General features: G+C 32.9%; 1 protein-coding gene across 1 annotated transcript; it reads right to left on the bottom strand.

Moving 5' to 3' along the window:
* Positions 1-6522: 6522 nt before the first annotated feature.
* On the bottom strand, positions 6523-9817 carry LOC113726996 (cytochrome P450 87A3-like). The gene is made up of 9 exons (XM_027250941.2): positions 9509-9817; positions 8778-9102; positions 8519-8668; positions 8080-8337; positions 7744-7833; positions 7569-7647; positions 7219-7325; positions 6968-7095; positions 6523-6792 (listed from the first exon to the last, which is right to left on the bottom strand). The coding sequence occupies exons 1-9, from the start codon at positions 9703-9705 to the stop codon at positions 6699-6701; spliced, it is 1428 nt and encodes a 475-aa protein (XP_027106742.1). The 5' UTR covers positions 9706-9817; the 3' UTR covers positions 6523-6698.
* Between the last annotated feature and the right edge of the window lie 3104 nt (positions 9818-12921).

Raw genomic sequence — 12921 nt, 5'->3', positions numbered from 1 at the left:
GGGCCCGCAAAATTTTGTACTAAAATTACATGTTGTACAAACAAAGTTATGCCGTGTGTAATCAAAGTTACGCACAGTTAAAAATGACCAAAACCGTTAGATGCAACCGTCCTTGCCCTTGTCCTGTGACTTACGGATCCCTGATAAAGACAGGCCCACTTGTAGTTCGATTTCCAACTTTTTTCCAACTCAATTTATTAGAGAATCTCGACTGTAGCTGTATGATTAAGACTTGAAGAATCAAGAAACAGCTTTATGTCTTTTCATTTGTGACTTTTTCTCCCTAAAATCTTCTATAAATACTCCATGTATTCCACTCATTTTGAGGAGAGGAGAGTAGGGTAGATATATTAAAAATCATAGATGATAAATAGAGTAGAGAAACTAGTTAAGTTAGCTTTAGCATCAAGCGAGAAGTTCTCTTTTGAGAAAATATTGATGTGAACTTGTAATTGAACTACAAAGTTGTGAAGAGAAGATTAAGGAACTTGTTTCATCATTTGAAGAAGTCTTCTTAATCCCTTACTCTTTATTTCTTTAAGTTCCTTCGTGTCTTACAATACAAGTTTTGTGTGTAATACATATGAGAAGTTAAACTCTTTCTTGTTAGAGAGAAAGATGAACTTATAGCTTTTTAGCTTGTGTTCACTTGAGTTGATTCAAGGGTGATTTGTGAACTTGTTAGTTCATATATTTGAATCTCACATTTATGGTTATTGATCACTAATTATAAATCATCCAAGCATGTGTTTGTGCTTGAAATTGCCTTGCATGTGTAGTTCATGATATATGAACCTTAGTTTGCATTTTCATGTCAGAAGGAGATGCGTCTAAGTGAATTCAAGCTTGCAATTTCTTTGAGTTTCATGAACTTGTGCTAAATTAATTCATCATGTCAATAGGTGAAGATTTAGTATAAGTATCTTTGTTTATTTGTGAAAGCAATATACATACAATTCCGGAAATTACTTCCTTAACAAGCCGCAAATCAATAATCCTAATCATCCAAGTTAAGCACTTGCTTTGAGTTATAAGGGATTTTAATCTTTAGCATTTCTCTTTATTTGAATCTAAAGCTACCTTAATCTAACTTGTTCTTTGCTTTTGATTTAATTCTTGTTATCTACCGCCTACATGGTTGGTTGTACCATCCTACGGCCAGCATTATATTACGTTCTATGGCCGATTGTACTGCCTAATCCTTTATATTTCTTGTTTATTTACTTAATCGGTGTTTAGACAACAAAATAAGTTAAAAATCAATAGTACTTAATCAAGCCCTTGTGGGATCGACCCCTAATTATCACTAGACTCAATACACGATCTGTATACTTGTAAAAAATTGGGGTATAAAGGCAAAAATTGATTGATAATTGGGAGAATTTAATTTCAAAGCGTAGACCACGTCAAGTTTTTGGTGCCATTGCCAAGGATTTTAGATAATATTAGGACAAAAACAAGCTTTATTAATCTAAACTTGTTTCAATTTTAATTTTCCTTGTGTAAACGTGCCAATTTACTAGTTTATATTAAGTAGTAGAATTTGTACTAATTCTTCTTAACTTTGGTGTTTTGTAGTGCATGCACCAATCTCTCTGTAACATACTACCATTTGAGCCAGAAATTGAGAAAATGGCAAATTAGGAGAAGGCGTTTAGCTTGACAACAAGCTCAACAACAAGAAGTGGAAAGTGAAGGTGAAATTGTCATTGAATTGCCTCATTTAGAAGAAATGGCGGAGGAATGTGCAAATCACAATCAACAAGTCTTGCGAGATTTTGCTTTGCCATCTACGAAAGGATCTCAAACAAATATAGCACGATCAGCAGTCAATGCAAATAACTTTGAGATTAAGCCGACATTGATTCAAATGCTCCAACAAGAACAATTTGGAGGTAATATAACCGAGGATCCTAATGCTCATTTAGCTAATTTTTTGGAGTAGGTGATGATGCTATAAAGGTTCAATTGTTTCCTTTCTCTTTAAGAGATAAGGCTAAGGTAAGGCTTAATTCACATGCACAAAACATTTTCACTACTTGGGCCGATTAATCTAAGGCTTTCTTAAATAAGTACTTTCCACCTGGAAGAACTGCTAAACTATGCATGGAAATAACAAGTTTTGCTCTGTAGCTAGGATGGTAATTCATTATATGAGGCTTGGGAGAGATACAAAGAGTTACAACGGAGATGTCCACAAAATGGACTTCTCCCGTGGCTAATTGTTTAAATCTTCTACAATGGTTTAATATATCCTATGAAAACTTATATTGATGTAGCTGCAAGTGGAGCACTTATGGAAAAGTCGGCCGATGAGGTTTAACAATTAATTGAAGAAATGGTGGATAATAACTACCAATGGGTTAATGAGAGAGGTAACACTAAAAACCATGCATGTATGAATGAATTGGACACTTTAAACATGTTAAGTGCAAAAATGGACAATGTGGTGAAAATGCTAAATAGACAAGGTGAGGTTGGTCCAACTTCTAATAGTAATGTAGCACGTTGTACTCTTTGTGGAGAAAATCATAAAAGTACTAATTGTGTTACTATTGCATAGGTACAATATGTGAACAATTTCAACTGGCTAAATCAAAACAATCCTTATTCTAACACTTACAATCAACAGTGGAGGAATCATCCAAATTTTGGGTGGAGAGACCAAGGAAATCAACAAAGATCAATCAATCCACCAGATTTTCAATCAAAACAAGCACTTATTGAATCCAAACTCTCATGAGAGATGGCCATTGAAAAATTAGCTAACACTACCAATAGCAATATGGATAGATTTGCTAAAGCAACCCTGGAGAGATTTGAAAGACTAGAGTGAAGAATGGATTAATTAACCTCAATGTATAGAAATGTAGAAGTCCAATTCGGTCAAATAGCCAACGCCGTAAACCCTAGAAAAACCAAGCAAAACCAAAGTCAATCCAAGGGAGCATCACATGACAATTACTTTTCGGAGTGGTAGACAATATGATGGTTCTTCTAATGTTGGGCTTAAGAGATAAAAAAAAAAAAAAAAGGAAGAACAAGAGAGTTTAATTAATGACAAGAGGAAAATATTTCGAATAATACCTTATCCAAAAATACTTTTTAAATTTTTTACTCTTTTGGCTATAAAAAATGTACCAACTCATTCTAAACTGTAATGAATAATTAAGAAAAAACTATGCAGAAGATGTCACTAACCTATGCCTCATTAAAAGAATATAAAAATTTTGGTATGCTACATTAAGGGAAATATTTTCTTTGCTATTTTGATAATAATTTAGGTAAAACAATTGGAAGAGAAAATATAAAAATTCATTAAAAAAAGCTATTGTAACAACTATTTTTTCACTTAAGCACCCTTCTCCCTTAACTTTTTTTTTTTTGTTTTATGTTACCCCAGGTATTTTAACAATTATTTATGCACAAGAATTGGGAAAATAAAAAGTAGAAATAAAAAATGATTATTCTAGTAAGAGTTAATCCTATATACTTGAACAGTTTATATATTATCATGATACATATGCATAGTTGGTATTACTATTAAAAGTTAAGATTTACTAACTAACTTAATTGAAAAGTAAAATAATTAGATTTACATATTAGCTTGTATAAATGCCCATTGTTTAAAACAAATATGTACTTACATAGTTGTGTTATTAAATTTCTACATTAAGGAAAATATTTGTTAGGTGTTATGAGATGATAGATAAAATGAGATATTGGCAGTGGTTGTTATTTGGCTTGATGATACAGGTCCAGTATAACAAAAAATCCTTATTTGCCTTGATTATCGTATTTGTTTAATGAATGCTTTCTTATTCGTACTACGTATGTTACTCTATCTAAATGATTCGTTTCTTCCTAGTATCATGTATTTTTCTTTAACGAAATACCCTTTCTTGTATCAAACAAGTATTCACGTATAATCATGTGCCTCTGCATTGTTTTGATATAGCCAATGTAGTACTATTATCAAATTTTATATTTCATTTGCCACAATGTTTTCTACAAAACTATTGACAAAGTGATTTCAACCTTCGTGTGACTTTTTTTCTTTTCTATTCCACATTTATTTTAACCTTTGTGTGACTTTTTTTTCTTTTCTATTCCTCATCTATTTTTTCTTCTTTCATACCAAATATCGTATGATTGATTCTCTTAATCGCGAAACGATACTTAAAGAAATAACGTTATCCACCATGCACTATCACAACGAAATTGACATCGACAACTGCTACTTACATCTTCATTATGTACCTTATATGCATAATTTAGAAAATTTTGTATTTATTCCATAAAAACAAGAAATTATTTCCATAAACTATGTGAGATCTTTTAGCCACAAGCGAGTTATAAATTAACCACATTTCATTTTCATCTGTAAAGCATATGTGTTCAACTTCTAACCGATCACTTAAACTTAATTTCACTTCTATACTTTCACACAGGCCATTCCTATCATAAAAGACTGTCACACTCATTCAGAGGAGTCCTCCAAAATGCAAGTTGTTTTCGTAATTTGTCAGCCTGGATTAGAACTAGTTAAGGGGCCAAATTGTATAAGTTTCACTTTGTGTGGTAAATTATGACTATCCCCAACTTCGTGTCCATCAAATTATCAGGTATGGCCCAAGAGGTTTTTTTATTTTTTATTTTTGTTTTTTTATATCAATTACTTCCATAGAGCTTGATAGTTCTTTGATGGAGACTTGGAAGCATGTTCTTAATTCAAGCAAAAAATAGTTAGATTTTGGTGATTTTGAGGTCATTCATGTTTTTCTTTTAAAAAATTAGATGCATCGGCAACTTCACCTGCATCGGCCATGCATCTCCTCCACAGTATTGCTTTGGTGCTTGTCGGGAAAGAGAGAAGAATGGGCAACATGTGCGTGGTCTTAGCTGATACTCTTTGTTAGTTGTCGGGTGCCTTCCGGAATTCAAATACGTGTCGTGCTTAAATAATGCCACTGGATTGACGTTCTTACGGTGGGAAAGCCCATACCCTTCCTACCATATCCAATTCCAGGATAAAGAGGGTGAGGCCATAGAGAAATTCCCTTCATTCCATTGATATTGTCATGCTTTCTTTGTTGGATTGTTCATAGTTATTAAATCCGACCCGAGGAGCGATCGGTGAAAGAGGTGGATCAACGGATTAATGATTCAATCAGTGGATTAGTAGTTCAATCGGTGGGTCATTAAATATATTTAAATATTATGTCTCATAATTTTTTATATGGTTGAAACTATAATAAACTATGTTATAATAAATGCTCAGTTAGCCTAATTTATTATAGAATAATTAATTCTTATAAAAATTAAAGTATTAACAATCTAAATTTAATTAGTAATCCACCAAACTTCAAGTATAAAATTTTATCTTTGTAATTATCTAGTTTATTTATGAATTTTAAGTGCAAAAGTTTATTAAGAACGATATTTACCTTTAAAATGAATTGTGTAATATATTATTTTTTAAGTCTATTTCATAACTTATAGAGTTTGGGGAATAATAAAATGTTATTAAAAGATTCTAAATAAATTTTGTTTTGAAGAAATTAAATAAGAATAAATATATAATATATAATATAAGAAGAACAAAACTACTAACAAATGAATTGTTGGCCCAGTGGTGATTGCTCTCTACTTCTATGCATAAAGTTCCATGTTTGAACATTCATTGAATCATCTACACAAATTTTTTCCTATAACAACATATGTACCGGATTCCTTGAAAAATCGGCGGATTCATTGGATTTATTGGTTGAACCGTCGGTCCGTTGACAAATCAACGGTCTAATTACTTGAACAATCCAATTAATGATCCAGCTCGACTTAATTACTAGTTCATCTGGTTGATCGGTTAAACCGTTGGATCGAATCAAGTTTAATGACACTGGGGTATGTAAGTTGCCTACCATGTTTCTATTTAATTTCTCCATTTACTCATTTACTCCTCAGACACTCCGTAAAAGTGCAATGGCTCACAGACTATTATCAAGGAAACAAAACAACAACTTTTGTAGCATGTAACAGTTACCCAGAAACTAAAACAACAATAATCTAAGATTTGGTAAAATTTTGAAAACTATTGATAAAACTTTCAAATATCTAAAGATTTTGAACAAAACCCCGGATTGAACAAGTATCATGGCCCCACAATGCTTTATGTGCAGGTACAACACTTAGCTTTTCACGAAATAAGAAATGACACATCAAGTTTCAAATTCTATTCGCTGTAAATAAAAATTACAATTCGTGAAGTGCGACAAACTTAACAGGATGGAAAGAGTAATACTTACTGCACATATATATGCAGTAAATATAAATTTATATATATTGTTTCTTGAAACTGCAACAATATATATATATATATATACACACGTATATATTGTTTCTTGGCTTGGTTTGTACTCATAAATAAAATCATTGTATTGATTTAGTGAAGAAAAACAATTAGTCCAAGCTCAAACTGCAGCTATTATAAAATCTTCAACAATTAGAGAAGAGGAAAGCAACTAAAAAAGAAAAAGACACCAGCTAAAATGTTGTTTATTAGGCACTTACAATATTACATAGTACTACAAGCCGAAGTAGTAAGCAAACTAATTAATTTTGCAACCAACAGTAAATTACTACATCACAAAATACGCTTCTGAAAGGTAAATTCACTGGAGAACTGCCCTGCTGAAAATCTATTTGTTCTTAGAAATCTCAATAGGCAATCCTTTGGGGAATTGAATACCAGTAGGTGTTCGGATTCTCTCTGCTCCAGGAAGAACTCTCCAGCTGAAAATTCAAATTATACAAGCTTTTTTTATCAGTTATCATTTTCTTCTTGCAATCATGCATATTAAAAAACGGAAGAAGTTATGTGGACATCAATTTATTGTATATTAGAATTAGCTTCTATATATATGTATTTAAGCGAAGATGAAGGGAATTGTGATTTAGAAATCCTTACGTGTATTGTGTGACCAAGTAATGCAGAAAAAGTGACATCTGCACCTTTGCATAGTCAGCACCAACACAAAGCCTCGTACCACCAGCAAATGCCATGAAACTTTTTGATCCCACGTGTAATTCTTTGCCCTTTTGATTGAAATGAAAGCAGAAAAAACCTGAATTATTTTTACTTGTTTTTGTTTAACTTTTGTTCTGTAAGTTTATCTTTCTTGTGTGCAAATTACTCAAATCTGTCGATGATCAAATTACCTCCCATCGCCATGGGTTAAATTCAAGGGGGTTTTCATATAGATTAGGATCCAAATGAATAGCTGGTGGACAAACCATTATCGTCCAGCCAGCAGGAATTGTATACCCTGCAAATCATTCACACTTATTAGTCGGAACTGTAAGTTATAATGGAGGAAAGGAAGAACAATGGAAACAAATCATTTATTTTCTATATTTTTACTCCCATGAAAAAATGCCCAACCCAAGTAGTTATCAAACAGAGTTTTTCTTTTTCTTTTTTCTGCAGGAGAAAGGCACCATGGGTCCAAAATAAAGAAAGTGCGACAAATGATTTTCAAGAAGATGCCAAATGACAGATTGAAGTATACCTTTTACATCAACTTCCTTGACAACTTTGCGCAAAATCCCAGGGGCAATATTTGCAAGTCTAACCGTTTCATTTATAACCTACAGTGGACAACAAAACTTAAGATGTAAATGGTGTAGCTCACTATATGATTCAAATGATAGATACAATGAAATGTCTAGTTAATTGAAACATACCATATGTGTGAAAGTCATAGACTTGTACTCTTTCCATGAAACACCAAAATCTTCTGTTTCTCGCTTTTCAAGAATATTTTCGTGCTCTCTCTACAAAAATGATTGGCTATTTAAGTATGAAAAAATCTTACATACTCTGTTAGTGTAAACATCCAATCATAACAATATACACTATCAGTGTATATATATATATAAATTGACCTTTGACGAAAAAAAAATTCTATCAATATATATATAGAGTATTAATCCTTTAAGTATTGAACTTGGACAAGAATTGGAGAATTGAAGGGTAAATACAGATAACAACGGGAGAAATTGTTTCGGAAAGTCATAGACCTTTAGTTCAGCCATAACTCGTGGATGGGTATCTAGATACCTCAAGGCCACAGTCAAAGACGTTGAAGTCGTTTCATGGGCAGCAAATAAAAACAAAAATACCAAGTCCCTCGCAATTTCTTCATTCAAAAAAGTGTCTTCTTTCTTTATTTCCTCGAGTAAATGGTCCGCAAAGTCATAGTCATTCGTAGCGCCATTATTGCCTGAGCGCTTCTTCTCAAAGATGTCGTGGATGACCTTCATTGCTTTCTTACGTCCCTGGAAAATGAAACTCATATAGTTCGTTCAAGCTGATACAGCATATATGAAAGCAAAAATATTTTACTTAGTCATATATTTATAATGAATATCTTTTTTTTTTTTTTAGGTATAATGAACATCGATCTTTCAATATAAAAAGAATTCCAAATGACGAACAACAACAACAACAATTGATTACTTGTAAGCAAGCATGGAACGGTGTTCCCGGGATGTTGAGAGGAAATGAGATCAAGCCATCCATGAATGCCTTATAACTGTCTCTCAATTTTTGCCGATCCCTGCTTTCGTCATAGCCAAGCATCTTCCTGGCAGCATATTTAAATACCAACTGTAGAAAATGAGGTTGTTCATTACTACTTTTCATTCAACGCTCTGTACGTATTGTCCGAATTCATCCTGATTAATATAATCAAATAGTAGGATGCTAATTAATTTACCTCTGCAGTTCCATCTCTAGCATCTAATTTTCCAAGTTTACTCCAAGAACTTAGAGATTCTTGAGTGCTGGCATCCATTTCATATATCAGCCTCTCTCTTAAGGCTTCGGGGCTAACAAACTTGAACGTTAAGCTCTTGAGGTACTTGTGGAAGTCTCCATGATGGGCAACAACACTTTGTTTCCCAATTATCTGGAAGAGACTCTCAGTATACCAAATTTGGAAAGCATTACCTTCTTGCTGGAAGACACGGTAGTTAACATCAGCATCAGTTGATACAACGATTGGCTGCCCAACTATACTCGTGCGAAAAATTGGCCCGTACCTGAAAATTCCCAAAGGAGAAAAAAAAAAAGAAACAAAGAAAAGGCAAAACAAAGCACAAATAAAATGTGAAAGAATACTAGAGTTGACAAAAATGGTAACATAATATAGCTTACAGCTGATGATATTATGTTACAAATGACATGATAATATGTTACAAAGACAAATATCATCTCTTAATTTATAACTATTACTGCTGTAATATTGTTAAAATATATATGTGATAGCTAGTTAAGAAATGGTTAGATGACCACTGGAGTACTGAGGTTGGCCCAATAATTAGGAGCGAGTATTAGAGTTTTCTCTACTGTCTAGTTCAAGATTTGAAATTCTGTATCGGATAGTTGGGGGGAAAAAAGGGTATGAAGAAAAATAGGTGACGAGAGAAAAAGAGGGATTAGAAATACCTGGCCACTCTTTTTTGTACGAACGGTGGAACATCATCTGATGCATAAGGGGTGAAGTACTGAATTGTTTCTCCTATAATTGGTAGTCCCATCGAACCTGGTGGTAATACCCCGTTACACTTGGGGTTTCTCCACCTATATACCCAGTGGCTGAAAAGTATAACAATAAGAGCAATGATAGCACAAGCAAACAACATGGTCCGTGGTTGTTGCACCAGAAATGCAAGGAAAGAAAAGGAAAAGAGAGTAGCTAAATTGTTATTGTTTGCTGTATAAGGAATTTGGGAAGTTGGAGCAACTTAAATAGATGGAGAGCGCAAGCTTTGGTAACGACGCGCTGTAAGACCATTGGCGATAGACATATTACCTGGTGATCCAAATTTCACAGGAAATTGATGGATCCGAGGCCTCACAATTTGTGTTTCGTACAATTTCGTATAAGTTGACCTCTTGTGTAAACTAATAGCATTTGGTGCGAATCAAAACCAGTTTGATATAAATCAGGTGCAGTTTAGTATATGTTAACTTGTTATTAATTGGTGTAAGTCAGATACACTTAGGTATAAGTTGATTATTATCATTTAATATAAGTTGATTATTGTCATTTAGTATAAGCTGAAGGTAATTTGGCGTAGATTGAGAATAAATTGTTATTATACACTTGTGCGAAATAGAACTTGTGAGGCTCCATTTCCGAAATTGACAAAGAGGTAAAGGAAAAATGGCTACAGTGGAAAGTCAATGTGAAGACCAAAGGTGCTTGGTCACAGTGGATAGAGAGGGATCCGAAGCCTCATAATTTGTGTTTAGTATAATTTTGTACAAATTGACCTCTTGTGTAAATAAATAGAATTTCAGTGTGAATCAGATCCAGTTTGATGTAAATAGGTGCAGTTTAGTATATGTTAATTTGTTATTATTTGATGTAAATCAGATACACTTTGGTATGAGTTGATTATTGCTCTCTCCGTCCCGAAACATTTGTCGCACGTTGGGTCTCACACTTATTTTCAATAGTGCCAAGATTTCAAATGTTTTGGTCTAAGTTCGGGCAATACCTTTATTTAGTTCCTGTGCATTATAACTTGTCAAATGGCAGAAAGATAATGGAGTGGTGACAAGACATGTGGGACCCATGCCTCAAGAATGTCTCCTGCTGTTTTGGGAAAGTATCTTGCACGACCATTGTTTGCACTTGCTCTGGGACTAGGGACTCACATGCATCAAGTGCAATTCTTTGTTGTTTTCTGGGTCCATTGAAAGATTAAAAGAATCTGGTATATTTAAGGGTATGAGAAGAAAATGGGGGAAAGTTTTTATTGCCAATTGTGGTAAGTGACATTAATTTTGGTACATACCAAAAAAAGAAAAATATGACACTTTCAATGTGACGGAGGGAGTATCGTTCAGTGTAAATTGAGGGTAATTTGGTATAGGTTGAGAGTAAATTGTTAATTTACACCAATTTGTGCGAAATGAAACTTGTGAGGCCCTATTTTCGAGAGAGAGAGAGAGGCAGCAAAAAATCTATCTTGGATGGTGTCAAAGTCAGTTGCAAATTCAAGCTATTCAATTCTTTATTCATTTCTCACAATACACATCTGTATACATGGCATGTGTCTTTATTTATTAACAAGGGTTAAGATTAGTCAAATTTAAAATGATCTTGTCCCTTCTTAGTAAATGAAGATATGTCATTCCTTCAAATGTGTATTGTAAAAAATGGAGAGAGAATTTATTGGAGAGAGAATTTATTGGAGAAAAGCCAAATCCTTCCATGTTGCCTAAACATCCCGTGCCCCCGCACCTACGCCGCCCCGTGCACTCAGGGGGGAAAAGTTTATAATGAATAAAAATATAGGGCACCTACTCCGCCCCGCACACCCAGGGGGAAAAAGTTTATAATGAATAAAAAATATATATAATTAGTAAAAAAATATAAGTAATAATTTAGTATAAATATATAATTAGTAAAAGGTATATAATTAATAAAAAGTGTATAATAGAATAAATGTATAATTAATAAAAATTGTAATTACTAATTTAGTATAAATGTATTAGTATAACTAATCAATAATTTATATTAGTATAAATATATAATTATTAGTATGACTGATAATATTAATTATATTACATCTACATAATTTCATATCTATAACTAATAATATAATTATGAAAATTAACAATATTAAATATATTATACATGTAATTATAATATATTCTTATGGTTTTTTCTTAATGCTTCATTTTCGTCTTTTTTTCCTCTTTTGTGGGATGGAAAGAAACAACATTTGTTGGGTTTTGTAGAAATAGTTTGATTTTAGTTTATTTAGAAAATGATAATGTGTGTTAAATCTTTAAATAGTGATGATTGGCCTCTTATTTGTAGACATTCTTCAACGTCTTTTTTTTTAAAGTTGGTTGTTTTTAATTTCCATTTCTAAAAATAGTTTAAATGACAAAGGTGAATTATAAGCAACTTTTTCTGAGGGCTGATGCACAAAAAAGAAAGAAAAAAAAAAGTTTAAATGACAAAGGTAATGCCTTATGGTGAACTTTGTCCAAGATAGAGTGGTATTCATATGCTGCTATTCGCGATGATGACGATGGCAACTTCTTAGTGTAGGGGTGCAATCAAGTTTTGGTCAAAAGCTCGGAGCTACTCGTTACATTCAACGAGTCGAGTTCGAGTTTCAAAAATAAATACTCGAGTGCTTGACAAACTTAATCAAGTTTTCATATTATATTTATATTATATATTTTGAAAAAAAATTTATAGGTTTAGTTCAAAACTCAAGCTCGAGTAGATCGGATTTGATATTTATTCGAGCTTATTTGAGCTCAAACGAGCCGAGCTCGAATTTAATTTTATTTTATTGAGTCAAACTCGAATCCAAATTTATTTACTCGTTCGAGCTCGAGTTCGAGTAGCACTGATTCTGATTGAATTCGAGCGCGAGTATGGTGCTACTTGAACTCGACTCAACTCAATAGTACCTCTAGTCAAGTGGATGATAGGTGTGAAGAATTGGGAGCTGCTTGAACATTCTAAACCTCTTTTTATTTTTATTTTTTTTGTTACAAGGGAGGACCAATGGCCCTTGGCATAAAAGTTAAACATGGCGTAGTATCCCTCATATTGCCTACACCAGCACCAGCAGTCTTTAAACCCGTTCGAGGGCTCCCTCAAAAAATTCTAAATATACTTTTCTACACTTTACGCGAGCTTTTGAATTTTTCTTTTTGTTTTGGATATATTGAAATCATTGAATCCAGGTTAAATTGCATAAACCAATTGAATCGCGACCTAGACACTTGCTGATTTGAATTTAAAAATATTGTCAAAAACATTTCAAATAAATCTTAAAAAGTAACTGAAAAAGTTTTAAATTCTAAAACACTCTAAAATACGT

Source organism: Coffea arabica, chromosome 2c, assembly GCF_036785885.1.
Source record: "Coffea arabica cultivar ET-39 chromosome 2c, Coffea Arabica ET-39 HiFi, whole genome shotgun sequence".
NCBI classification, from domain to species: Eukaryota; Viridiplantae; Streptophyta; class Magnoliopsida; order Gentianales; family Rubiaceae; genus Coffea; species Coffea arabica.
The sequence above is the reverse complement of the archived record's forward strand: the minus strand, read 5'-3'. Positions and strand labels throughout refer to the sequence as shown.

Bases quoted from the DNA above. Each gene is read 5' to 3' on its own strand.
- LOC113726996 (XM_027250941.2), bottom strand. From the start codon at position 9,705: ATGTTGTTTGCTTGTGCTATCATTGCTCTTATTGTTATACTTTTCAGC. The intron at 8,338-8,518 runs GTAATCAATTGT...TTCATTTTCCAG, and splicing joins CGTTCCATGCTTGCTTACAA to GGACGTAAGAAAGCAATGAA. The intron at 7,834-8,079 runs GTCTATGACTTT...TCATTTTTGTAG, and splicing joins GAGTTATGGCTGAACTAAAG to AGAGAGCACGAAAATATTCT.